The sequence below is a fragment of the Lepisosteus platostomus genome, chromosome 21 (assembly GCF_059453375.1).
Source record: "Lepisosteus platostomus isolate fLepPlt1 chromosome 21, fLepPlt1.hap1, whole genome shotgun sequence".
NCBI lineage: Eukaryota > Metazoa > Chordata > Actinopteri > Semionotiformes > Lepisosteidae > Lepisosteus > Lepisosteus platostomus.
The window spans coordinates 2,143,184-2,169,759 of record NC_142631.1 but is presented as its reverse complement, the minus strand read 5'-3'; the positions used below and the strand labels follow the sequence as shown (position 1 = coordinate 2,169,759).

The following is a 26,576-nucleotide window of genomic DNA, read 5'->3' as shown; positions in this document are numbered from 1 at the left end:
GGATGTGCGTATCATCTGCTCTGATCATTTATTTTCGCTTCAGAAGGAAAAGCCTTTCTCAGGCGATAGGCGCTTCATTTTGGATCGTCAGTGGTGTCTCTCAGCAATGCAGCCCGACTAACCAACAAAATCAGCTGCAAACTGCAGATGATGAACAGGATGTTGCAAATCAGATTTCTGTGGGCAAACAGAACTGGGTGGACGAGATCTCTAGAGATCTCGAGCCCTCCGGTGTCGCAATGCAGAAGTGTTCCTAGGTCATCGTTAGAAATGGAAGGCCTTCTGACAAACTGGACCAGAAGTCGTCTGTTTAGGTCTTCATCTGATGTATTGAGGGGCGTGCAGAGGACTCTTGATGGGCTCAGCCAGCACAGGTGCTTTATCTGAGTGCGGCTTGAGCCCTGTGGTCCAGTGGGGGTCCAGCGCTGGCCGGGACTCCCCCAAGTGCTGACCCAGTGCTACCGGGGCCCAGTCAGCTCATGTTGCCCTCATCCTGGCTGAGGTGCAACAGCGCCACCCTGGTGCCGTCAGTGACAGGTGCATCCCCCTGAGGGGCTGACTCAGCTATCGGGCCCCAAGGAGCTCACAGCTGGGGAAAAGGAAAGGAGAGCCGGGGGGGGCTACAGAAGATGGGGACCCCGTTTCTTCACACCCGCGCGCAGATCAATCGCCCCGCATCTGAGCATGCTGCTGTGAGGAAGAGCAGAACCGGGAAGAGGCAGGAAACAGGCAGGCCCTCTCATGCCCCTCCCCTGCTTTCTGCCACCCCACCCCTGCAAGGTTTACCCCAAAGTCAGCGCCTATAGCAACCTGCCTAGATCTAAGCATCAGAAGGAGTCTGCAGCATCGCTGGGTCTGATGTGCCTGGTGCCGGAGTGTAGCTGGCCACTCCCTCCCACAGCCAGCCGGCAGGGAGAGAAGAGCACCCCCTGGAGGGAGGGCTGGGCGCTGCCGCCTGGTACCCATGACCCAGTATACGACAAGAGCAGCCGGCTTTCATCATCAATAAAAAATGAGAACGAGGAGCCACTCAGCTGGCCCCTTTAGCCAAAGCGATTCAGGCACATGTCTGACCTCCTGCCCCCGCAGTCTTGACTCCTTCTTTTGTTTTTCTGGAGAGAGCGCGTATCTCGGCAGCAGATTCCGTTACGAGGCGGGTGTGATTGAGGTTAACCTCGCGGATTCTGAAAGTGACACTCGACACATGCCAGCAGGGCAGGACGCGCCCATGACGAGAAATCCCCGCGCGCGCGTGTGTGTGTGTGTGTGCGTGCGTGCGTGCAGGCATGGACACAAGGGTGTGAGAGTGTCAGGGTGTGAATTTTATTTCATGCAAACGGCTATGTGCTTAGGTCACTGTGTAAGCGGTTGCTATGGCTACGGCCCCTGCCCCATAATTGTGTCAAGAGCTGTGCTTCTGATCTTGCACTTGTACTGGGGGGTATATCCCTTGCATGTCCTCTATTTCAATATAAATGATTGAAATAAGAACGTGCTCAATTCAATCTTCTCTTGGTTCCTTCACTAAACTGGCATATTTGAAGTGAGTTTGGGAAATGGCTCAGCCAAGTGGTTTACCCATCAGGACTGAAGTCTCAGTAGCAAAGAAAGCCAGGCTTGCAAAAGGCTGCAAACTCCATTAATCGATCGCTATATTGGCAAGACGGCTGCCTGGAGTGAGCAGGAGGTTTCTCCAGTCCAGAGCGCGTGACCGTGACCAGAGAGAACTGCGTCACGCCAGCCCGACCTGCACAAGCTCACCCAAGAGCACTCTCTTGTCTTTGTGAATCACCGCCCCGCACAGAGCTCCTGTTTGTGCAGGGAAATGGGTCATCGATTCTCCTGCCACGATATTTACAGTTTCATGAAAGCGCGCAGGGGAGGGAGGCAAGGGTGGTGCAGTGACTAGCGCTGCTGTGTTGCAGTGCTGGGTTTCGGTTTCCGGGGTGCTATCTGTGTGGAGTTCGCATGTCCTCCCCATGTTGGTGTGGGTGCCCCACTTCCCTCTCTCAGTCTGCAAAATACTCCGGAAGGTGAATTGGCTTCTGGGAAAATTGGCGTGAGTGTGGACTGGCATCCCATCCAGGGCATACCCTGCCTTGCACCTGTTGCTTGCTGGGATAGGCCCCGGCTGCCCCACCCCCCGTGACCCTGAAGGCGATGAACCCGTTACAGAAATAGATGGGATACAGCACATCGAGGTTCACTAGAAAGAGGATGTACCGACTTCAAGCGGGAAGTGAATCTGCAGACATCCTCAGACCTCCCCACAGCAGACCTGGGCTGCTCGACATCCGATTTTCTGACATTTTAGAGTCAGGCAGGTCGATTGAACAGTGGTGCTGAAGAAGAAGGAGAGAGGGGCTCCTCAGTGGAGCTGCAGGCACCAGGGCTGAGTGACCCTCCTGGTTTCTTCTGCTTTTCAGACGCCCCACCCAGCATCCCCGGCAAGGTCTGGGAAAGGCACAAAGCTGGACAGGCTCAGAAGGCCGAAGGGACGTCCAGGCGATGTGTCCCAGGGGCCCGTCGCCCGTCTTAGAAAAGAGTTTCACGCAGAATCGTAACATCCTTGCTCCCAGTGTTGGCAAGCACCCCGCCCGTCCGCAACAACACGAGAAAGTGATGATCTGCGGTCCGTGCCGATGCGTATAGGAACATCCGAAAGGTCACAAACTAGGGAAGGCCGTTGGGCAGTTAAGAAGTTGATTGATCCCAGGATCCCGTCCAGCTGGTTCTTGAGAGAGGCCAGGGTTATCGGCTTCAACAACAAGGCTGGGCAGCCTGCTCCACCCTCCCACCACCCTTGGCGTAAAGCAATGCCTCCTGTTCTCAGTTTTCAACGCACTTCAAGAGAAGGGCATGAGAAAGGAGTCTAGGGTTAGAGCAGGGGTCAGGGGGGCTGTAAGGGGTCGGGACGGGAGCTGGGGTGGGGGTTACAGTAAGGCCTATGACCACAGTTGCACAGCAGGATGTACAGTGTGGCTCCTCCAGGAGCAGCAGATGCAAGTGAATAAGTTAAGAGCACTCTTCCGTAAGAGGTGTAAAATCCACACAAAAAAATCCCCAAATCTCCTTTCATTCCGGTTTCAGCTGGAGCAAGCATGCCCTACAGCTACCATCCGGAACATGCAACCCGGGAACCCAGCAGAACCCAGATGTTGAAGACGCCGTGTGCGCCAGACGTGGCCTGGTTTCCAGAGCAGCCTGGGTGGGTGGAAATGGTCTCGGATGGGTCCAATGATCAGTACATTCTGACAATGGTCCTTCAGGCCTGCAGAGGGTGGAGCCTCGTTTTTGGGTTGCATTGCTCTTTTAGGTCTCGCCTTTGTTTGTCACTCATCTGGGGCTTCCCTCATGAGCAGAGCTCATTCAAGACTGCCAGGCCCGAGGCTGCTAGGGGGGCCTCCTCATCTGAAACTGCGATTTCATAAACAGAGTCCGCCGGTGAGAGACATGTAAATTGAATGGCACAGAAACGTCAAGGCTGAACGCTCCAGGGGGCTGCGAGAACACCTCTCCAAATCATCAGATCACCTCCCAGCTGAGACCCAGCGAAACCAACCAAAAAAAAAAAAAATGTTTTTTTTTCTCGTTTTAAAAAAAGGAGGAAAAAGGAAACAGCTGTTTGTGTGGGTGGCAGTGAATGACTCTTTATAAGTCATGTCCTGTGCAGAGAGAGGCACTCTATGCACTCATCCTGTAGGTGCTCGGGCGTCTGGTTCGGCCGTGCCCATGCCCAGCCTGCTCCGTGTGTGTAAGTGTGACTGTGCACAGACTGCCGTGTGCACGGTGCACGGTGCACGGTGCACAAGAGCTCACACTAGCGGGCCGGTTGTCTGCATCTCCCCCTCTCTCCCGGCCGCTGCAGCAGATCAGCCACTGGGCGCCCGCGCCTGCAGGAGTTTCGGACCAGGTGAGCGAGCAGAGTCGGGGAATCAGTCCGGGGGGCTTCAATCTTCAATTCCCGAACTCCGCGATGGTGGGGGGGGTTACCTGCGTGTGCCAATGGGTCCTGGGTCTGTGCGGAGGGAGGAGGGAGGGAGAGAGAGAGATGTGGGAGGTGACAATGAGATTGTGACAGCCGAGGCGCAGAGAGAGAAAGTCAACACCAGCCCGGCAGGCAGCCACAGAGCGAGCAGCTCTCTCCCGGCCCCAGGTTTCCAGGAGCAAGGCTGCTCACCCTCCTCTCCTCTCACCTTCAGCCATGGCAACCAGCACCGCCTCACCACAAGACCCCCCCGCCCGCGGCGCCCTCTGACAGGTAAGGAGCAACACCGCCTAGACGCGGGGATACTCGGCGTCCGCGCTCCCGGGCAGCGGGGACGAGCCTGCAAGCAAGCCAGCGAGCCCCTCGGGACCGGGGGCGGGGGCTCCGGCAGTGCAGGCAGGTTGCGATCCGCGGAGAAGGCACAGATTGGAGACAGACGCGCAGGGCGAGTCGTCTCTCTTTCTGCTAAGGCGCTGCTGCACTGTCTCCTTGTCGCTCTGGCGAGAAGAAAGGCGCCGCAGGCCGGCAGCACCTGACAGGAGGTGAAGAGTCTCGCTGGGGCAGGTTGCAGATCAGAAAACCGGGGGAGGCGGTGGGAGGCGGGGGGTGATTTTCACAACTCGTATTTCCTGAGACAAGGGTGCTGCTGATCTGGCTTTCCGTGAAGGTTATGAAGAAATCGGGACGGCTGCGCCGAACTTTTTTTTTTTTTAAAAAGTGAGTTTTGTTCCTCCCTCGCCTGTTGCAACATCGCTTGCAGATTTAAAACGACGCTCGAAACACAAACCAAAAAAAGAAAAAAACGGAGCCAACCTCGCGGGGAGGGGACAGTCCAGAAAGCAGTCGGAAAGGGGTCCTGAGATATTAGGAAGAAGCTGCAGGGTGGCAGGACTGAGGCGCTCCCCCCCACGCAGGCAGGAGAGCTGTGCGTGGTGTCCGTGGAAATACAGCCGCCGTGACCGCTGCCCTCCCGCGCCCGTGGAACCGAAACTCACATCGGCAGAGACCTAGAAAGCATGGCCCCCCACTGCCCCAAATAAGATACCGATGGATCCAGTGGAGCTGAAGACGCCGGGTTCTGGTCCCGACCCGGACCGCAGCAGCACGAGCCCCCGAGGCCGCTCCCGGGGGTCACAGACACGTCACTGTCCAGCAGTCTCCGTGGCCGGGCCGCAGGGTGACACAGTTTACCGGGGGGGGGGGTAGAATCGATTCACGGCCTGAAGATGCGGTGACAGAGCAGCAGAGACTGACGCCTGCTGATCGGATTTGTATCAAACAGAACGTCTTACGAATGCTAGGGAGCAGTTCGTGAGGCTTCTACGAAATGCACCACCAGTCCGTAAAGAGTTAGCACACGAGTGGCAAAGACGCGGGTCGAGGTTTCTCCCCCGCTGAAAAGAGAAGAAAGGAAACACAACGTTTCGGCTGTGGAGCCTTCTTCCACGGGCGTGGGGCGGCTTTTCAGCGCGGAACAACCCCCGTGCCGGTCCCTTTGCAGCCCACTCGCACTCCCAGGGGCGGAGACGGCTGCCCCCCGGGCTGCGTGGCGGCTCTTTCGGCGGTTTAGTTGTTTTTTTTCTCTCTTGCAAAAGGACGCGTTTAAAAGTCCGCCTCGGCACGCGACCCCGCTGTTTCCCAATCGCCGGGCAACAGGAGGCGCGCGGCTTGCGCAAGCCGGGCCTGGGCGGTGAGCGGCCGCGCGCCTCCTGTTGCCTCATCGCCTCCGGTGACGCGCGCAGGGCGGGGGGCCCGGCTGACGTGTGGCCACCGCCGCGCGGCCCGGAAAACCCGTCCGGAATTCTGCGGTGGGAGATAAATCTCTCGCGCGCGGCTCCGCCTCGGGCTCTTGAGAGAGAGGGTTCCTCTTCTGAGATGATGGCCCGTGCTCGTGTCTCGGGCTGGTGTCGATCACGCCGTTAAACAGGGGGGCGCACACCGCTGGGTCTCGGGGTACCGGGGACCCAGAGGCCCGGTGGTGAAGCACGGAACCAGGCTTCGTGAAAGAGAGTGAGCCGTTCCAGTAACTTCTCCCCCGGGGAAAGGCGGCTCTCGTGGAACTTGGCAGCCGGCCCTTAAGTGAAAATCATTAGAGGCGAAAGATCAATTAAGTGATTCATTATTTAAGTAATTCAATCACTAAAGACACAGGTGTCATAAAACGCTGTGAAGGAATTAGCCTTAAGACTGTACGTGGGGTATCTATGTGCTACAGTACATCACAGAAAGTAAACCTCAATGTTGTGATGTATGTGGTCCTGAGACCATGACGTTGCTAAATAACAACAGGGCCCTACATGTGTCTGATTGATGTCTGGGGTCTCAGTGTTGGCCCATCTGTGTACCAGGCAGTGCTGTAGAATACTGAAAAATTCAGTCTAAATCTGAACCCAATTATTAGCCCCAGCTCAACCAGACCTAACTCTGTCCCCAGATCTGCTCCTGAGCCCAGCTCCTCCCCAGAGCTCAGCTCTGCCCCTACCCCATCCAACCCTGACCCCAACCCAGCCCATGACCTCAGCCTGACCCCTGACCCCAGCTCGGTCCTTGACCCCAGCGCGACCCCTGACCTCGGCCCGGCCCTTGACCCCAAGCTCAGAACCTGACCCAAGGAGAGTTCATGGCTATGCACATGCAGTACAGACATAAAAGTCTGTGCAAGGCTCTTCGCCAAGCAGCTGAACGTCTCCAGCTCGGTAAGATGACTCTTGTTCCACACGACAGAGGAAACTCTGTGATTGCTGGGACACTGGGGGATGTCAGTGCTGTTAGAAAGCAGGAAGCAATTGTGCATTCCGACTGATTAAATGTCAGGCACTGAGAAGACGACAGTGAAGCCATGGTCAGCCAATAAAATAAGTGTTGCATCTCAGAGAGTCTAAGCGTGGCTGCAGCATCTGTGCAGTTCCTTGTGAACACCCTGCCCTTGTCTCCAGACTGTGACTCCAGTCCAGGACTGAACTGTCTGGGACTCCCATACATAACCCTGGCTGTCCCTTAAGTGTGCAGTTCAGTGGTAACTGCCTATCAATTAAAGGCTGACAAAATGTCATGTGTGTCCCCTCGAGCAGTGATCCCAAGCAATACAGCAGTGAGGACGTCTCCCCCGAGCCACCTGACCCAGGCTCTTCTGTCCCAGGCCACACTGACCGCAGAGCCACACATCTCCAGGACAGCCGGGCTGCAGGACAGTCTCACACGTCAACGAGCAGTTCAGATCCTCAGTGTAGCGTGTGCAGTCCGGTGCACAGGCCGCTACGGTAGAACCAGAGAAACGTTTATCATAGCGTGATCACTTAAGCAAACTTTCTGTCGTTTGAACCCCTCTATTCACTGTGCACATGCACTCGATGTGTGCCGCGTGCAGGTGACTTTATGTCCTACGAAGGCTGTGCTTCCCAAAGCGCTGCGCCTGACAGAGCAGTGACGATCCCGACCACACAGAAGGAAACGGCGCGCGGCACAAATCAGTCTCAGAGCGCTAGGCTTCGCACTGCCGGCCTGCTGTCGCATCGTGAAAGGTTTGAGGAACAGATCCTGCTCCTTTGATCTGTGGAGACTCGTTCTCTGCACCACAGCACCCCACAGTCCAGACACTGCATTCCTGCCGTAGCCATCAGTGTGTGCCCTGGGAGGGGCTGGCGTCCTGCCTGGCACCCTGTGAGGGACTGGCGTCCTGCCCATGGTGCCTGGAGTCCGATCTGACTCACTGCAACCCCTTAAGGACTAAGGATTTTCGGCGATTCCAAGTGTTTCCTTCCCTCTTAGGCGTGAGAGGTCAATACTGCCGCCTAGTGGCCATCTGAAGTGTGCCGCCTGCCGCTCCTGCCTGCCTCTCTCCCCGAGCAGAACCTGCTGCTCCAGCTGCGTGCGTGACGTGACATGACGGGGCAGAACCCCCCAAAAGACGGACGGTGTTGGGGGTGTCCTCACAAGTGGAGACCATGTGTCGATTGATCCAGCTCTTCGTTTTAAATCCGAAGCTGCCACAGATATTTGTCTGTGCTCTGTTTTTCCCCCCACATTTGGAGCTTCACTGGAGTTTAAAGAGGGTAAATACAATAGGGAGTGAGAGTGGGTGACAACATATGGTTGTGAGAGTGTGTGTGTGAGTGTGTGAGTGTCTGTGAGGATGTGGGAGCATGTGCATATGTGAGTGTGTACAGTTTGTGTGCGAGGCTGTATGTATGTGTGTGAGTATATGAGCTTGTGTGTCTTGTGTGTATATAGATGTGTGTGTGGATATATGTGTGTGCGAGTGTGTGTGTGTGCATGACTATATGTGAGTGTATATATATGTGTGAGAGTGTGTGTATATATCCGTGTGTGTGCGAGTGTGTATATATGTGTGTATATGTGCTCGTGGGTGTGTGTGAGTAAATGTGTTTGTGTATAGTGTGTATATGTGTGTGTGAGTGAGTGTGTATATGTGTGTGAGTGTGTATATGTGCTTGCATGTATATATGTGAGTATACCTATGCGAGAGTGTGTGTGTAAGTTTGTATAGTGTTTATATGTGTGTGTATAAATGTACTGATGGAAAAAAGAAACGCAACACCTCCTCGTCCACTCTCTGACCCTTCCATCTGCAAGGAACAGGCAGAAGAGTGTGAAAAGGCTGACTCATCTGTGAAGAGGACCTGATGCCACTGCTGACGAGTCCATCGCAGCCCAAGCCAGTCGGGTGTGAGGTCTAGGTGGGGGCAGAGGGCCTCTGACAGGTCGCCTTGCTCTGAGGCCAGCAGCATGGAGCCTCGCTGTCCTGTCACTGACGCGGGCATTGTGTCTGCCAGCAGGTTCAGCAGCAGCACGGGGGGGGCAGATCTGAAACGATCTCTCAGGTGGACCAGTCTGATGTGTCGGTCCTGCTCTGGTGTGGTCACTCGAGGGCGACCGGATCATGGCCGGTCTGCTGGAACCTTCTCTGCAGTCGGGACACAGTGGAGCGGCTCACTCCATAGTGTCTGGCAACGCCGGCACAAGACAGGCCTGCCTGCAGCATGCCAATGGCCCCTGTCCCTTGCTTCTGGTGACAATCGAGGCACTATGGAAAGCACAGAAAACTAAGTGGGGCCTTTTTCTCGCAGTGACCTAAGCTTTGAATTAAGGCCTTTTTAAAGGTGACCTGATCAGGCAGTGTTCCACCTGGACCTCGTTGGGTAAAAGTGCACCTAACGAGCTTTTGTGCAATTGGCAAGTCGCAGTGCCTCACTGCACAAGCTGTGTTGCTGGTCAGGGGGCTTAAAACAAGTTTTTTGTGAAAGTACATCAGCTATAGTACTCTCATTCCAGCAAATGTTGCGTTTCTTTTTTGCCATCAGCGGTATGTGAGTGTGCGAGTCTCCCTCGCGCAGAGGCCGCCGTCTGCTCCTTATCTCCGGAAGCCCCCACTGACGAGCGGCGCAGGGCCGGAGGGGAGGGGCCCGCACAGCAGCACGACAAAAACAATGCAAACGCGTAACAAACAAGCTGACCACAATGACGGGCCGCGTTCGCGGGAGAGGGACACACACACACACACGCCACAGGCCAGGCCGGAAGGACACATTTCGACGCGCGACGCGACAGCCCGCCTTTCCCAAGTTTGTCCTTTCCCCCGCTATCTGTTGAATCCTTCCTTCCACTTGTCAGACCCGCCCCCTCGCGCTCCGGCTTTTCAGGGAAGGAGAGATCGGAATGGGACTGGGGGGAGCCACCCGAAACCCCCCCCCCCAACCAGATCGTCACTGGGCGGCACTGCGCACGGGAAACTCCCAAGTGTGAGGAGGCCCCACAGCCTCTGGCAGACACCCTGCAGTTCAGGGGTGCAGAAGGCCCAGGGTTACTCTCTGAAAGGCCAGCATGACTGGGCCCCGTGCCCCCCACGCACCCTGGCCCAGTGTCTCCTGTCACTGGGGTCGCTGGCCCGCTCGGGGCGCTGTGTCTGCTGGCTTTGCCCAACTCCGCCGGAGGGAAACTGTTAAAAACCGACGATTGGGCCTTGTTGTGATTGGGAGGCGACCCGTGCCGCTGGGAATGAGCCAGGTGGCCGGCGGGGGACGGGGACACGGGGGGACAGGGCGACAGGGGGACAGGGGGACAGGGGGACAGGGGGACGCTGCTGCCACAGTCGGTGCTGGCACTCAGACGAGGCAGCTGGGAACAAAACTGTGAAAGTGGTTCAGAATCAGGGCTGTGGCTCATGAGATGTGGGGATTAGGATGAGGGTTGAGGATTAGGATGAGTGTTGAGGATTAGGATGAGTGTTGAGGATTAGGATGAGGGTTGAGGATTAGGATGAGTGTTGTGGATTAGGATGAGGGTTGAGGATTAGGATGAGTGTTGAGGATTAGGATGAGGGTTGAGGATTAGGATGAGTGTTGAGGATTAGGATGAGGGTTGAGGATTAGGATGAGTGTTGTGGATTAGGATGAGGGTTGAGGATTAGGATGAGTGTTGTGGATTAGGATGAGGGTTGAGGATTAGGATGAGGGTTGAGGATTAGGATGAGTGTTGTGGATTAGGATGAGGGTTGAGGATTAGGATGAGGGTTGAGGATTAGGATGAGGGTTGTGGATTAGGATGAGGGCTGTGGATTAGGATGAGGGTTGAGGATTAGGATGAGGGTTGTGGATTAGGATGAGGGTTGTGGATTAGGATGAGGGTTGAGGATTAGGATGAGGGTTGTGGATTAGGATGAGGGTTGAGGATTAGGATGAGGGTTGAGGACTAGGATGAGGGTTGTGGATTAGGATGAGTGTTGAGGATTAGGATGAGGGTTGTGGATTAGGATGAGTGTTGAGGATTAGGATGAGGGTTGTGGATTAGGATGAGTGTTGAGGATTAGGATGAGGCCCGAGGTTAAACATTCGGGATGAAGATCGGGGTGGAGGATGAAGATAAGTATTAAGTCTGAAAATTAGGATTAGGGTTGAGGTGTCGGAGGACGTTGAGGGCTCGCAGGCAGAAAAACCTCAGCGGACTCCTAAATGCCAGACAAACAGCAGTGGGCCTGTCAACAGCACCTGCTTTATGCTGTACGGAAACCCAGCACTGAAGGGACTGTGTTTTCTGTCAGCGGATGGCCCTGTCTTGCTATGCAATGCTTTCCCAATCCCGTGCAACACTTTGCTCTGTTCCAACACACCAGGCAGTGGCTTCCCTTCACAGAGACCTTTATCTCCGACAGCTCGTCTTGTTAAAGACAGATGTGACTTCCTCCGCTGCCTTGGGGTCCATGGCTGAGGCAGGTGGCTCCCCTTGAGAGACGAAGGCTGGACTGGACGGTTTTAAGCCACGAAATGCAGACAGAACGGCGGCGTGGTGCGCCCGTTTCTACTTTCCTTTCCCTCCCCTGGCGTTTCCCTGACAGGCGCAGTCTGATCGCCGGCGCGCAGGAAGCGTGAAATATGTCACTGGGAACAGGTCCCCTGTTGAAAGAAAGGGGGTTCAGTTCGGTGTAGTCTGAGGCCCTCATCCGTTTCAGCAGTTTTGTCAGAAACCAATCGTCCACTCGGCAGGTCACTGACGTCGTGGTGGGGAGGGAGTGGCTGCCCCGGCGCCTGGCGGTATTAAAGTGCAAAGCCTGCGGCCCTGAGCCAGGGCAGAGCTCGTCGCTCCTGGAAAGAAGCCTGGGGAAAGCTTGTTCCACGCTCCCACAACCATCGGTGTAAAGCCGCGCCGCTTGTAGCGTCCTTCCGCGTCCGGCTCGCGCCTCGCGGGGTTGGCTTTGCTGCTGCTTTTGGCGGTTTGGAATACTTTGTGTCGGGGCTCCTCCGCGGTCTCCCCTGTTCAAGGCTAAAAGTGTCCAGTTCGTCCAACCTGCATAGAAAATCCTCCAATCCTCCAAAAGCTCTGGCTGCTGCCCTCTAGGCTGATTCCAGGCCGGCGGTGTCTTTTTTATAACATGGTGCCGGATTTCTAAATGAGGCCTTACTGGTATAGTATATATGGGATACAGCTCGAACCCAGCACCCCTCGACTTACATTCTGAGCTTTTAATAATCATATTGTTTCCTTACACTTGTATCGTGCTCTTCGGGAAGCTCCACTCAAAGCACTTTTCAGGTAGTGAGGTATCCCACTGCCGCCACCAGTGTGCAGCCCCACCTGGATGACACTGCTGTCCCCAGATCGTTGTCTTCCTGTTGTCTCGCTCTCCTGCGTGGCCTGGGGGTTTTTTCCTTCGTTTTTGAAGTTGAGGGGCGCCGAGCGAAAAGCCAGGGAAGAGACCCGATGTTCCTGTAAGACGCTCCTGGCCAAGGTGGCCCGAAACGGGGCACCTGGAAGTCTGGGAGGAATCCGGCGCCTCCGGTCTCCCCGCAGGGAGACGCGGACCGGTGCCCCTGTCGTCTGTCTTTGCTCCAGTCCTCCGTTCTCGTGACCTCCCCTTCCAACCTCGTTTCCCGCTTTTGTTTCTGCAGTTCCCCCCACCCGGGGCTCTCCACTCTCCCCGAAGGAAGACTCTCTCCGTCTCTCCTCCATCCTCCTCCTCCTCCTCCTCACCTCCCCCCTCGGACCGATGCCGGCCCCGAGGCCCAGCAGGGACCAGTCCTGGATCCCCAGGAGGAAAGCCCGGAAGCTGCTGCTGCTCTGCCCCCTGGCCATGGGCCTGCTCCTCTGCTCCAGCTTCGTGCTGCAGATCCTGACGGCGGCGGTCTGGGCCCGGAGCCGGGGGCCCGGGACCCCCGCCCGCAACCTGACCGTGCTGCTGTGGCACTGGCCCTTCGGCAAGCCCTACAGCCTGGAGGGGGACGTGTGCGGCGCGGCCTACGGCGTCCCCGGCTGCACCCTCACGGATAACCGGTCCCTCTACCAGGCGGCGGACGTCGTGGTCTTCCACCACCAGGAGCTCCGGCTGGGCACGGCCCGGCTGCCCACGGACCGGCCCCGGCCGGCGGGCCAGAAGTGGGTGTGGCTGTCCCTCGAGTCCCCCGCCGTCAACCAGAACCTGAGCCGCCTGAACGGGCTCTTCAACTGGACCATGAGCTACCGGCGCGACGCCGACATCTTCATGCCCTACGGCAGGGTGCTGCCCCTGGAGGAGGGGGAGGAGGAGGAGGAGGAGGGGGGCACCCCCTTCCCCGTCCCCAGCAAGCACCCCCGCGTCCTGGCCACGTGGGTGGTGAGCAACTACAGGGAGAGGCACGAGCGGACCCGCGTGTACAAGCAGCTGAGCCGGCTGATGGCGGTGGATGTGTATGGGCGCTACGGGCGCCGGCCGCTGAGCCCCGAGGGGCTGCTGCCCACCATCTCCCAGTACCGCTTCTACCTGGCCTTCGAGAACTCCGTCTACCGCGACTACATCACCGAGAAGCTGTGGCGCAACTCCTTCCTGGCGGGCTCGGTGCCGGTGGTCCTGGGCCCCCCCCGGGCCGACTACGAGGCCCAGGCGCCCCCGGGCTCCTTCATCCACGTCGACGACTTCAACTCCACGGGGGAGCTGGCCGCCTTCCTGCGCGGGCTGGCGGCCGACGAGGGCCGCTACCGGAGCTTCTTCGCCTGGCGGCGGCGCGGCAGGGTGCACCTGTACACGGACTGGCGGGAGAGGCTGTGCGCCATCTGCGCCCGCCACCCCCAGCTGCCCCCGGGCAAGGTCTACCACGACCTGGACGCCTGGGCTCGCTGGTAAGGAACACCCCCCGCCCCCCCCCGCCCGAGCCCAGCAGGGGAAAGGCGTTCCTTCGGGGCTCGGGGCGCTGGCGGACTCGGGACGAGGGGAGCTATGTCGAGGGTGGGGGGGGCGCGGGTGTGCACGTCCATTCCCCCCGCCCCCCCCCCCACCTTCCGGCTGGATTTCATTGGCAGATCGATCAGAAGGGGGTTGGATGGGGAACGCAAGAGGTCCCAGTTCCGGGGGTGAGGGTGGAACTGTGTTTCCCAGTGGAGACTGCTGGGGGGAGGTTTAGAGACGGTGCTTCCTGAGACGGACATGACGCCTCCTGAAAGGTGCTGTATCGACAGTTATATCACAATCGAAAGATCGGCTATATAGCTACGACATACAGCCGATGTGGGAGCATCCCTGTCAGCACCGGGACCCAGAACTGGCGGGAGGACGGCGGTGGAGTGAATCGTCCACGTCAGGCCCTCGCAGAGCAACACAGCTCAAGGTGGCCCCCGGAAGACGCCTGTTCTCTAACTCTTAAACTGACGTCGCTGTTGTTCTAGAAAGTGCAATTTGAGGGTTGGGGGAGAGGGGTGTGTGTGTGTGTGTGGGGTGATACAGACGTACTGTGTTTCCCCGTCCGTCTCGCGCCCTGCCAGTACTGTCGCCGGACTCCAGGGACCGGAAACGGGCGCTGAGGTTCTGGAGGACGGGTCTCTGGTCCGCTGTCACTCACAAGAGAGTGACGGCGCAGCCGAGAGGAGAGGCTCTCCAGCCGGCCCGGCTTGCTCGGTGGCGAGTAGCTTAGTGATCGATTTGATCCCAGTTCGGCTCTGACTGATCACTTAGCTTAGTGATCGATTTGATCCCAGTTCGGCTCTGACTCCCCCCCCCCCACGTGGTTCCACGTGCTTCTCTCCAAGCCCCCCCCCCCCACACACACCGTAGCTCTATCCGCCCCCGAGACCGAAGAGACAAAGTTCCTCTGGCCGGGTACTCCTCTTCCTCGCCGCTAAAAAGAGCGAGGCGATCAGAAACAATCCGAGGCACGCGATTTCTGAAGGCGAGAGTGGAGACGAACTCTGAGGCTGAAAGGGAGAAATAGGAAAATCCGTCTTTTGGCTCTGGGGCCTTCTCAGGTGCGTAGAAAGGCAAAACAATTCTTTTTTTCTCTCTCTCTCTCATTTGTGTTTTGCAGCTGAAATCAACTGGTCCGAGGGGTTCAGAAATAGCTCCCGATTTCATGACGCGTGGCGGGCTGGGTTTTTTTTTTTTGTGCGTGCGAGAGAGGTCGGGGTGCTCTGAGCAGGAGGCCCTGAGCTGGTGCCGACCCGTGCACACGCCAAGATTATGGTAAAAATAAAGTCTTTAATTAGATCCTGAGAACCACAGAGAGCGACACACCCTCCCACATAGGGGCTTAACCTGATCTGCCAGGCTGATTCTCAGCAAAAAAAAAAAAGGTTAAGATTAAAATGATAGATGAACGTGACCGAACATTTGTTTTTTCAAGTTGTTGATCCTGCAGTTCTTAAGGTGTCCTTAAATAAACCGATTGAGAAGAGCGTGCTGGTGTTGGACAGTTCAGTCGGACGCCTTGCAGAAAGCACCGTCCGCCCAGCGGGTAGGGTAAAGAATCGATCATAAAATGGGAATGTTGGGGACTGGAGAGTCACCGGGATCAGGGCCGTCCGGCCCCGCACGATCTCTGTCTCCTCACACCCAGCAGAGCGGGGAGAATGGGCTCAGACAGGCCGCACTGGGATTAAAATGTGTGAACACACCCGGTTGCCCGTCGGCGATATAAAAGCAGGTGTTTTTTTTTTTAAATGGAGAGAAAATGATCTATATCGAAGTGCCCTTTAAACTGTGACGACTCGATTCTTTCAAATGAGTGAGAAAACAAAACGCTTAGAGCTGTCGTCGGGCTGTTTTCTTTTCAGAGATGCGATCGCGTTTTCAGCTTGAATTTCCAGTCTACCAAATGGAAAACAGCCCGTACGCCATTGATACACCACGGTGATTCACACTTACTGTACTAACACCAGGACGAGGGTTTCTGGCTGTAAGACATTCTCATTAACGACTAGATCTGTTTCTAATTTGTTTTCCAGAGTATTAAATAAACATATTCGCATTATTTTGCGTGTTATTGTTTCTATCAAAGTGAAACATTCAATGGTAAAATTTCCACAGTCATGAATTATTGTTTTGCATGGTGAAATGATCAAAAATTAAATAAATCGGTTTCTTACCATGTCTTGTGTAATAGACTAAGCTGTACGTACTCAAATGTTTAATGTGGTCCAGGTAAAAGCACGCATATAAATATATATAAGTAAGAGGTTTATTCCCTGCTGAAAAAAAAAGAAGAAAGAAAACTCAACGTTTCGGCCATGGAGCCTTCTTCAGGTGTGAATAGATATAATATATAATATATATTACATATAAATATATACACATACATTTATATTAAATTAATTTGACATGTGTAAATGCATGTTTTTTTAAATAATTTATTCTAACAAATTATCATAAAATAATTATGATATATTATAAATAACATTTCAGAATTATAATCCCGTGATTAAAGTTAATTCATAGAAACAGAAATATATATATATTTTAAATTAGAAACCTTTAACAAATATTTTTTTGGAACGCGGGAATGCCCGAGTTTATCGTTTCGTTTTACAAGGTGAAATACCTCCAGCGAGACACGGCAACTTTGCAATATCGAAAAAACAGAAGAAGAAAAAAAACACCACTCGCGCGATGCGTTTATTTTGTTTTCCGTCGACATATTTTTTTTAAATAAAAATTTAACTTCGATATAACACAAGGCATATTTTAATCCAGCTGTAAAAAAAATACACTCTTGCCATGAACACAAAAAAAAACTATGATAGAAATATTAATTCAATATTATTTAATATTTAATATCTCGCAATAAGGGCGAGAAAACAGCGCCGTCAAAGCGCGTTTTTGCACGAGTCTCCTCTCCGGCTCGGTCTCGAGAGCGCTTTTGGAATGACTCGCTCGCGAATTTCGGTTTGAGCGCGAGCGTTTTCTGTTCAGGCCCGAAATCCCGCAACATCAAAGCGGAGGATCTGGCGCGTGCTGCCTCGGGGCCCCCCCCCCCGGGCGCGGGGCTGGTTTTCACGGGCCGAACTCGCGACGGCAGCGCAAGAATCGCGGGTTCTGTCCGGTCTGCAGCGCCTTTCAGAATCCAACTCCCACAAATGGCTCTTTTCTTTCGAATTTAATTTCTTCCGAAGAAAACAGCAGATGTCAATTCGTGGAAGTGACGAACGGGGACCGTCTGAGTCTGAAAAAACTTCAAAGTTTTGAACAGCTTCAAAGCTGAACCCTTTGGGGACAGCTCAAGTGTGCCCAAGCGGTCTAGAAATTTAGATGTCATATTTAGACAGAGATAAATGTGGGGGATTTCAAATTTCGTGTATTTTTTTTTGTGTGTGTCTTAATTCGCGGAACATAAAACCACACGTTTTCTCCTTTTGCACTCCGGCGTGGTCGGATTTCTAGGCGAGCGACGTCAGTAAAATCATCTTCAGAGGAATTTGTTTCAATGAGCAGAACTGCCACCTAATTCGAACGGGCTGATAAGAGTGTGTAGAAATAAAGACGGCTTCGTTAAAAATGAAGGTAGAAATTATTCATATCCGCACAGAATAACTCCTTTGTAACTAACCAGAACGCTACAATTGCTGAAATGCTATTATCCAGTTTACTTTGCGCATTTTGTTTCAGAAACAGGTCAGGGTTTCGGTTTTATCTCATTTTTTTTTCAATCCATTCGCCCCGCAGCACCCTGAAGAAAAAGTACGGAAAAAAAAGAGCGAAAAGTCTTGATTTCTTTACAACTGAAAAGCCGCAGTAGCTCGGAAAACCCGTTCGTCTCTTTCCTTCGCCCACCAGCGACGTGTCCGGCGCGTCTGATCCTTCACTGGTGGGTTATCATTGAGGCTTCTTGTATTTTTAATTGAATTTGCATTAAAAACAAAAAACGTTATAATTGTTTCCCAAATACAGAACGTGTTTTAGCTTGCGAGAAAGAGAGACGTGCAATCAAACAGATCCCTTATCACGCCATCACCTTCAACAGCGACAAAATACAAAAATACTAAATTCACTCCGTTTCTGCCGATCTGCTGGAACTTCATCAATAAACCTCGATGGAAGACGGCCTGACTAATTTCCCCAACTCTCGCGGTTTAGAAATGAATCTCTACACATCCCCAATTTGAGCCGAATGTCGGCTGTGTCGTTCGAGAAATTGATTTCGATACCGAAAGTGTTTTCCTGGCTTGAGCGCTGTTAGTGAGGCTGCAGGGTCCGAGAGGATGGAGACCTCGGCTTTCTGATCATGGAGAGGGAGGTGAAAAATAAAATTAATTCAAAGCACCACAGTTAATTCAAAACACCACAGGAGTGTGTGAGATCATTCATAATCTAGCGGCTACATCTGACCGAACTCGAGTTGTGTTCCACCAGATCAGTGTGTATATTTCTGCGTATTCCGGACAATGGCGCCGAGAAGGGCTCTCCCGCTCTCTCGCTTCTCCCTCGGTGAAGCTTTATAACTGTGGGCTTTTTTTTTTTGCAAATGTCTTCTCTTCTCTTTTCTTTTCTCGTGTGTGTGTTCGTGCGTGCGTGCGTGCACTGGATTCGTCGCGAGCAGCGAGTCCGAAAGGGCTATGGGGGGGTCGGCCGCGCGCCCGGCGCGTGGCACCGCCGCAGACACCCAGCCGAGCGCGAGTCAAATAACGAAAAAAAAAAGAGCCCCAAACCCTGCTGTTTCGTTATTTGTGTTTGGAGAGGCTCTCTGATTTGTTGAAAAGTCCCTTGCAATGATTTACTCGTTAGGCGCGCGAGTCAGACCGAGAGCTCGGGGCGGGCAGGCCCGCGCGATGCGCCTTGAACCGAGTTTCAGTTCTTACTGCAGAGGAAGATTCTGGACGGGGGGGCATCGGGCAGAAAAGACTGCCCCCCTCCTTCCAGAAACCGTTTTTAACAAGGGCTACCGCCAACAGCGCTTCAGATGACATCACACCACCAATTCCGGGGTCAGGCACCCCACTTTCAGCAGCAGCCTGGGTCGCGGGCTAGATCAGGGACTCCCCAGTTCTGGTCACCGGTCCGGTTTCCAGGCCCACGCAGCTGCAGGAGACGGGGGGGGTGGCGTTCCGAACTCGCGAGGAGCACTCGCCTCAGCGCGTGGCTCCGTGGGGGTGATTCCGTGGGGGTTGTTCCATTCCGGAACAAGTCCGCGTTTCTTCCCTGAAGAAGAAGAGAGAAGAGAAGAAAAGAAAAACAACGTTTCGGCCTTCCGCACACCCGCAGAAGGCTCCACAGCCGAAACGTTGCGTTTCCTTTCTTCTCTCTTCAGCGGGGAAGAAACCACGACTTGTTCCTTTGCGGCCCACGCGTGCTGACGCAGCTCCCCGCTCGAGCCGAACTCATCTCGGTTTGCCCACAGCAAAGAGCTTTCCTCGTTGAGCAGTGCTGCCTTCTCCACCTCCGGCCTCTCCGATATCTACCCCACCATCCTGCCTGCTTCCTTTGGCTTCTCCCACGCTTTCAGCGGGGGAAGTACTCCACGTCGGTCTGAAACAGCCAGTGCCGCTTCGACGGGTCCGGACTGCAGCCGTGAAAGCGACACGGCGTGAAAACTGCGCCAGCCCACGGGTGCTCCTGAACCACCCCCACAGCTACTGCTCGTGTTGGGCGCTGAATCGCACTTCGTGTTCCTAACATGATCTGCTGCTGCTGCAAATGCCGAAAAGCCGACGGAACCGCGAGTAATTGGTTCGGCTAATTAAACAATCACAGGGGCACGGGAGTTTTCCCCGCAGGCCGCTTCAAACCATTCCGACATATTAGAACGATACAGTCCTGCTGACCACAAGACAGCCCTTCCCCAGCTCGAGAGGCACCCAGCACGGCGCTGGCAGGGATCAGCGGATATAAAGGGCGTTTGAGCCACAAGAGAGATTCTGCTTTACAGGAAGTGACAAACTCAGAGGCGCCCTGAACCCGTTTTGAACAGCGCCTGGGGGGGGGGATTTTGCGCGTGCTTTTCATTTTTAGCCAGCGAGGTCTGTATTGAAATAGGAGCGTCCATCTCTGTCCATCTCTCTCGCACGCCCGTCTGATGGCGTGGAGGCGGCCGGGACGCGCCCCCGGGCTGGAGGGCGCCACGCTCCGAGGAAGCCAAAATGACTCACCGACCGCAGGCCTCGTGGCGGGCGCGATGCAGGGCAAGACGGGGCGCGGGGGGTGTGAACACTGGCACGGGCGCCCTCGCGAGAGGCCCCTGGCGAGCCGGGCGCGCGACCTTGCGGCCGCTAGGCTGTTTTTATAACTGGTGCACGACTCGCCTTCTCCCTCCGAGACAGGTGCGCGCGGGGCGACGTGTACAGAACTGATTGAGCTCACGCCCATGGGCTGGCGCAGAAGCTTCTAGAATTTGAGCCGGTTTATACAGGTGGGGGTATATGACCGGAGGAATTCGGTCGAAGGACTGTGCTCAAGCGCACAGTCGTGTCTCCCCTGCGCGTCAAACGCCCTGGCCGCCCGATTCGAGTCCAGAAATCATCGCTACTTCCTCAGCAGAATTAGAATTGCCCGGTTGAATAATTAGACCAACCGGGTGGGGGAAAAAAATCGCTTAGCAGCAAAAACCAGGAAACCCCACGTCATCCAGGAAACTGAGTCTGACGTTCCCGAACTCTACTCCACCTCCTAAAAGACGAAATCGGTAAAAAGACACCCTTAATTTCCCTCCGCGATCAAAAGTCTGATCTGTATACGCCCATTCCAGGCTGACCCGTTCCACAGTTTTGATCGAGCCTGTTCCAGGGCTGGGTAGATGAAAGACCTGCCCTGGACTTCACTGGAATGGACTTAAAGCAGGGCTCCCAAACCCCAGTACCGAGAGAACTCCGGTCCACTGCCGCCTTGACCAGGAGCAGCAGGACTACAACACTACGCCCAGCTGGGCTGGGCTGCCAATTCTCGATAAGGAAGGAAACGGTACAGGAAGTAACTGTGAAAGACAGCCACTAGTGACATTGACTACACCGATCGGAACAAAAACACCCAAAACAGCAGCATGGCATTTCTGAACACAGACCCGGCTCCAACTGGGAGAGTCTAATGACCTCCCCCTCCGAATAAAGGGCTCAATTAGCCTGAGGTGGAAGAGAAACCAGCAGAAAGCAGTCCTGCTGCCCGAAAAACCGTAAGAGCCTGGAGTCACCCCACAGAGAAACATACCTCATGAATCTCTTTTGTCTTAAAGCCTCCAAAACCCCCCAAAGGCACCAAGTCAAAACTGCAAAAGCGTATCCCCTCTGAGCACAGGAGCCGCTTTACACAGAGAGGTGCGGGTGTCTGGTACAGGAGGCTCAGCCAGGAAGCGGATATCCCGGCTCTTTGCAAGAAGCAGGTGGACGAGGTCCTGGCCCACCAGCCCCCTGGGCTCCGCTGGTCAAATTCCTTAACGGGACAAACCGCAAAGCAGGCAGATAACACACCAGCATAAAAAAAAAACACATTTAATTGCACACATAGATGTACAATAAAAAAAAACGTATAAGATTGTGGACAGCATTTAATAAATTATAACATATGAAGACAACACGGGGAATCGTGACCAAGTCCAGAGAGCTGGGTAAGGCAGGCACCTGTGATGGCCGAGCAGAAAGGCACAGGAGCTGCGCTGTGGGGGCAGGACAGACCGCCTCGCAACCCCGCCCACTGGATCACTCCCGCGCCGGTAGGCCGCCGCAGTTCGGGAAACAGTTCTCCACGGGCGGCACACATCGCGCTTCCTGCTGCTCTTCCCTGTGTGGCGCCCAGGTCCTGGGAGCAGACGGCCATTCTCGGGTGCCAGCAGGGCAAAAAACACAACAAACAGGCCAGGAACTGGTTCAGCGAACCCAAAATCTTCTTGCGGCAAAAAAAAATAAAAATAAGAGACTGGCCAAACCTCGGACTTTCCCCAATCGGCACACAGCAGAGCTCCAGTCGATCAGTACAATAATTAACCCATTGAACAAGTCAGCAGTCCCACAGGCTGGGTACGACGCCAATGACAGAATCACCCAGGGGCACATGGGAAAACATCAATTTGCCCCCCACCTCAGAAACTCAACAATGCAGGGCAGGACAGAGGTGTTTTAAGGCACCAGCTTGACTGACTGGAGATCCAGTGAAGATCAGGCCAACGTTCAGGCTGACCCATCACAGCTCACACAAGGCGCTCCGGCCCACAGAGAGGGAGCTTGTGTCCCGGGGCCCACCCCCACCTCCAAGACCTTTTAAAAACAGCCCCCTCGTGCTCTGTCGGTGCCACTGGCTGGCTGGGGGGGTGGGGTCTCACAGGCTGACGCAGAGCGGCTCGGGGGGTGCTGGGGGAGCAGAGAGAAACAGTGCACAATGTCTCCCCCCCCTCCCCTGCCCCCCAGGACATTGTCCAGCAACCCCGGTCCGGCTGGGCAGGTAGCCCCCCGGACACGAGGAGCGTCTCCGGCCTGCGCTTCCCAGCCCTCCAGGGCTCACAGACGGGTCTCGGAGGCAAGCCCTGCACCCAGCAAAGAGGGCCGTTTTACAACTGGGCTTGACGTCTCCCACTCCCACTTCATGCTCTTGGGGGAGACGAAACTGCTCCACAAACTGGGCAGCAGCACTGCAGACGATCTGAGGGCGCCCCCCAAGGTCACAGGCTCTATCCACATCAGCTTAAAAAACAGGAACTTAACTGACCGGTTCCTTTGTTTTTATCATAAAAAAAATTAAAACACAGCCCTGTGCCTAGAAAACAGTCCACACGGGGGTCTGCCGCCCCCAGGACACGGGCTTCCTGTCGAAATGGAATTCAGTCAAGGGGTGTGACAATCCAGCAAGTCGGGAGACTCCCAGGTGGTTCTCCATCGCAGGCGAGGTCTGCAGGAGGAGCAGGGTTCGAGGTCAGCTGCTGTCCGCCAAGCTCCTCCAAGGGATGGGGGTGGGGGTACACAGGTGTCTGGTGTCGGGGGGGGGGGGTTGGGGAAGCCTAGCTAGAAAGGTTCCCCACCCGCAAGGCCAGCCCAGGGTGCAGGCCCTGCTTCAGGGCGTCCGGACCGGGGAAGGGGGCCATGTAGAGGTGGGAGCCCGCAGGCAGCGTGACCCCAGGGTACCCCCCGCCAGGGAGGGACCCCATCCCCAGGGGCATGGGGGGGCTCTGCTCGAAGGGCTGCCCCTCCAGCCCGTCCTCCTCCTCGAAGGGCATCAACAGGCGCTTGCCCTTCTGCCGCCGATTGCAGAACCACACTCGCACCACCTGCGGGGGGGAGAGAGAGAGAGAGAGACAGCCCATCATGCACCGGCGGCGCAGGGGACAGCGCGCACGCTCCCGACATCCCATCATGCTCCACCCCGCCCCGCCGAACACGCACAGGAGGAGGAGGAGGAGGGGGCACCGCCGCCGCCACCGCTACATACGTCGCGCTCCAGCCCGAGGTCGTCGGCGATGCGGGTCATCTCCTGGGCGTTGGGCTTGGGGCAGCCGGCAAAGTAGGACTCCAGGGCGCCGCGCACGCTCGTCTCCAGGCTCGTCCGCCGTTTCCGCTTGCGGGTGTCCAGGAAGACGCGCTCGACCTTGAACAGCTGCGGGGGGGGGGGGAGAGGAGGGTCAGGCGAGGGGGATGGGAACTGATCGTGCAGCACTGGGAGCACTGGGAGGGTCCAGGGTCACTCCTGAGCCCTTTGGGGCTATAGGAGGAGTCACCCTCTGCAAGGGGTGGATCCTCTTTAACATTAACAAGAGGATCAACTCACTTCACACAGGACATTTGCAGAATCGGTGCATTTAAGGGGGGGCGTAAGAGCTGTGGAAGATGTAGGTCCAGAGACTAACGGGAGAGATCTGCATCCTTAAGCACCCGACTCAACTGCGACAGCCGGTGGCCGCTCGGCCCCGACCGCAGCGCAGCTTCCTTCCACTAGAGGGCAGGCGCCGCACGCTGGCCACTTACGTCCTGGGGGTTCTCCGAGGCCTCGGCCTCGGCCAGCCAGCTCTGCAGCAGGGGCTTGAGCTTGCACAGGTTCTTGTAGCTCAGCTGGAGGGCCTCGAAGCGGCAGATTGTCGTCTGGCTGAACATCTTCCCTGCAAGGAAACGGGGGAGGGAGGGGGACACTTCAGGATGTGTCCCGCTGCGCTCGGACAGAGGGAGAGGGGCGCTGACCCCCACCCCCCCTCGACAGTTAGCTTGCCCGCTTACCATACAGGTGCCCCAGCGCCAGGCCCACGTCCGCCTGCGTGAAGCCCATGGTGATGCGCTTCTGCTTGAACTCCTTGGAAAACTGCTCCAGGTCCTGCGAGGTGATCACCTCCTGCAAGCGCGCACACACACACACACAGTGAACCCCAGCTCCCCAGTGGGTAAGTGGGGTTCTCCTATTCACCTGTGGCCTTGTTTTCACCTCATGCACGTTTATCTGCGGACGGGTTCGTGTTGGATTAAGTGCGTTAGACCCTGTCGGGTGTCTTTCGCCTGCCTGTCCGGGACAAGGGAGGGAGCTTTCCCAGAGAGCCAAGGCTGGGAATGATCTGATCACTTTATCGGCCCTATACGATTTCTTGCATGAGGAATTTGTCTTTTCGCAGACCCCAGCTTGCTCTCCATGAGACACACAGACAGGGAGAGAAGCTGGGGGTCAGAGCGCAGGGTCAGCCGTTTATACAGCACCCCTGGAGCAGCTGGGGTGAAGGGCCTGGCTCAGGGGCCCAACGGAGTAGGATTCCTCTGCCGGCCACGGGATTTGAACCAGCAACCTTCCAGCCACAGGCACAGATCCTGAGCCACTGCTGTGCCGAATGACGAGAGGTCAGCTCTCTCACCACGCTGGATCACTCCTGGTAATCCCGAGCCCAGAGCACCGCACACAGGAAGAAACCCACTGGAGAGCAGCTCTCACCTGGCACAGACCAGGTGGGGAAAATCTCTAGGGCAGCAAGTTCATGACCCTCTCGTCTCCCGATCAGAGCACAAGCCGTCGGGACCCTCAGTGTGAACACCCCACTGTACTGGAAGGGCTGGGGTTTCTCTGGCCAGACGGGGAAAGCGCCACCTGCTGGCCAATCAGCGTCATTCCCCAGATCTCATCACACGCCGCTAAAAGGTGGTACAGCGCTCAGCACTAGTTTAGCGGGAGCTAATCCGAACCGAATCTGCGGATACGCGGATCCTCCAACAGCCACGATACCGGCCCGGGCTGCAGTAGGAGGAGCCGTACAGACGGCGAGCCGAGCGAGAGAGAAGCGAGCAGGCCAGCGCAGGGCGTCACGAACGGGCGCTCAGAGCGGTGTAATCGGGCACAACGCTTGAACAGATCCCCTCGAACAAACTCCCTTAACCTCCTTCCACACTCAAAGCCTAATAAGCCGAGATCCTGCGAGGACAGGCAGTAAATTAACACCGCGCCCCGGCGTCCACCCAGCTCCAGCGGCGAACCCACGGGGCTCGCTCGCCGTGACCTTCCCCACGGATCGACCCCACGCCCACGCACGATCGACGCGCACTCTCACCTCGTCCTCCGAGTCGCTGGCCCCGCTGCTGGACGGCTGGCCACTACTGGGGGTCTGCTGCTGCTGCTGCTGCTGCTGCTCCTGCTGCTGGTGGTGGTGGTGCTGCGGGGTCGCCGGGGCGTCTCGGAACCTGGACGCGGGGAAGCCCGCCGGGGCAGGGGTGCCGCCCGGGTTGTGAGCGAGGCCGGGCCAGAAGGGCGAGCCCCAGGGGCCGGAGTAAGACACGGCCTCGGCCGAGCTGGAAGAGGAGCCCGGCTGCCCGCCCTTGGCCAGCGGGTACTCTTCCGCGTCCCTCTCGGTCTTGATCTGCTCCCGGGTTTCGGCGATGGGGGGGCTGAGGTTCACAGGCTGGGCGGCGGCGGCGGCGTTTATCCCCGCTACCTGGCCGGTCAGCTCCGGGCCGGGGGGCGGGTACCAGTACCGCGGCTGGGACATCTGGAAGTCGGCGCTCCTGTAGTCCGCCCCGGCCCCGGAAAAGGCGAAGAGGTGCTGGGGGTGATGCGCCATCCCGGTGTAGGCCGGGGCCGAGGCGGGATCCGGATTCTGCAGGCCGGCCTGTGTGAACGGTTGCGGCGCGGCGCCGAAGCCCCACTGCGGGTACAGCGGCCGGCCGGCGCCGCTCTGCGCGGGGCTCAGGCCGCGCTCGGACATGGCCAGCTGTCTGCGGGGCGCCCGGGGCGAGGGGGTCAGGGCTGCCGGGGGGCGAGTCACCACTGTCCACCTCCCGCTCAGGACCAAGACACCCGACCCGGCTTGCTCCAATCCGCAGGACCGCACTGGTTAGCACATCCGAACGAGGTAGTTCTTCTCCAGCCGAAACGGCGATTCACCAAAATAATGAACACGGGACTTGGGACGCCAGTTTCTCCCGCTGGTATTTCTCAAATTCCCCCCGAAGCTAGTGGTGGTTCTCCTCCGCTCTCACGTCAGCGCTCTGAGCTCCCAGCCACAACGAACTCGGAGGAGTCCGGGTTTTCACAACGAGCTCAACGCAGGAACCGGGCGCCGTCTTCCCCCACCGAAGTCGATGACCGCAACAAGCCGAACCTGAGCGCCACATTCCCTGATCAATCACCTCCGCCGGACCGGCATGTTAATGAGGCCGCTCCCATTGGCCGGCGGGCACAATGGCGCCCAGCTGATGGTGATTTTGTAAATGAACTTGATCTTTTTTTGATTGGGCCCCGGGAGCCGGGCTCGGCGGTGGAGGGGCGTGGCAGGGTCGTGGACACCCAGGACGCTCCGTCCACCCGTTATTTTATTGGTGCTTTTTTTATTCCCAGCCTTGTGAGGCCAGTCCGTCCTGCTGACCCCTCTCCCCCCCCCTTCCTCCTCCCCTCCAGCCCACCTGTGAGACAATGTTCAAGGCCTGCATCCGTAGCGAAAAAAAAAAAAGATTCACGCGTCGC

At 56.3% G+C, this 26,576-nt stretch overlaps 2 protein-coding genes across 4 annotated transcripts; one reads left to right on the top strand and one right to left on the bottom strand.

Moving 5' to 3' along the window:
- The first annotated feature begins 3,467 nt into the window (after positions 1 to 3,467).
- On the top strand, positions 3,468 to 15,714 carry LOC148643834 (alpha-(1,3)-fucosyltransferase 7-like). 2 transcript variants are annotated; one of them, XM_088614866.1, is made up of 2 exons: positions 3,468 to 3,913; positions 12,391 to 15,714. In XM_088614866.1, exons 1-2 carry the CDS (start codon positions 3,661 to 3,663, stop codon positions 13,596 to 13,598), a joined length of 1,461 nt encoding a protein of 486 aa, XP_088470992.1. In that variant the 5' UTR covers positions 3,468 to 3,660; the 3' UTR covers positions 13,599 to 15,714. The 2 variants fall into 2 exon arrangements, with proteins under 2 accessions (XP_088470992.1, XP_088470991.1); XM_088614865.1 differs by lacking the exon at positions 3,468 to 3,913 and adding an exon at positions 3,981 to 4,261.
- A 5,478-nt stretch (positions 15,715 to 21,192) lies between these two features.
- On the bottom strand, positions 21,193 to 26,441 carry pou5f3 (POU domain, class 5, transcription factor 3). 2 transcript variants are annotated; one of them, XM_088614874.1, is made up of 5 exons: positions 25,168 to 26,441; positions 23,861 to 23,972; positions 23,615 to 23,745; positions 23,036 to 23,246; positions 21,193 to 22,920 (listed from the first exon to the last, which is right to left on the bottom strand). In XM_088614874.1, exons 1-5 carry the CDS (start codon positions 25,816 to 25,818, stop codon positions 22,658 to 22,660), a joined length of 1,368 nt encoding a protein of 455 aa, XP_088471000.1. In that variant the 5' UTR covers positions 25,819 to 26,441; the 3' UTR covers positions 21,193 to 22,657. The 2 variants fall into 2 exon arrangements, with proteins under 2 accessions (XP_088471000.1, XP_088471001.1); XM_088614875.1 differs by having other exon boundaries at positions 23,082 to 23,246; positions 25,168 to 26,439.
- Positions 26,442 to 26,576: the final 135 nt, after the last annotated feature.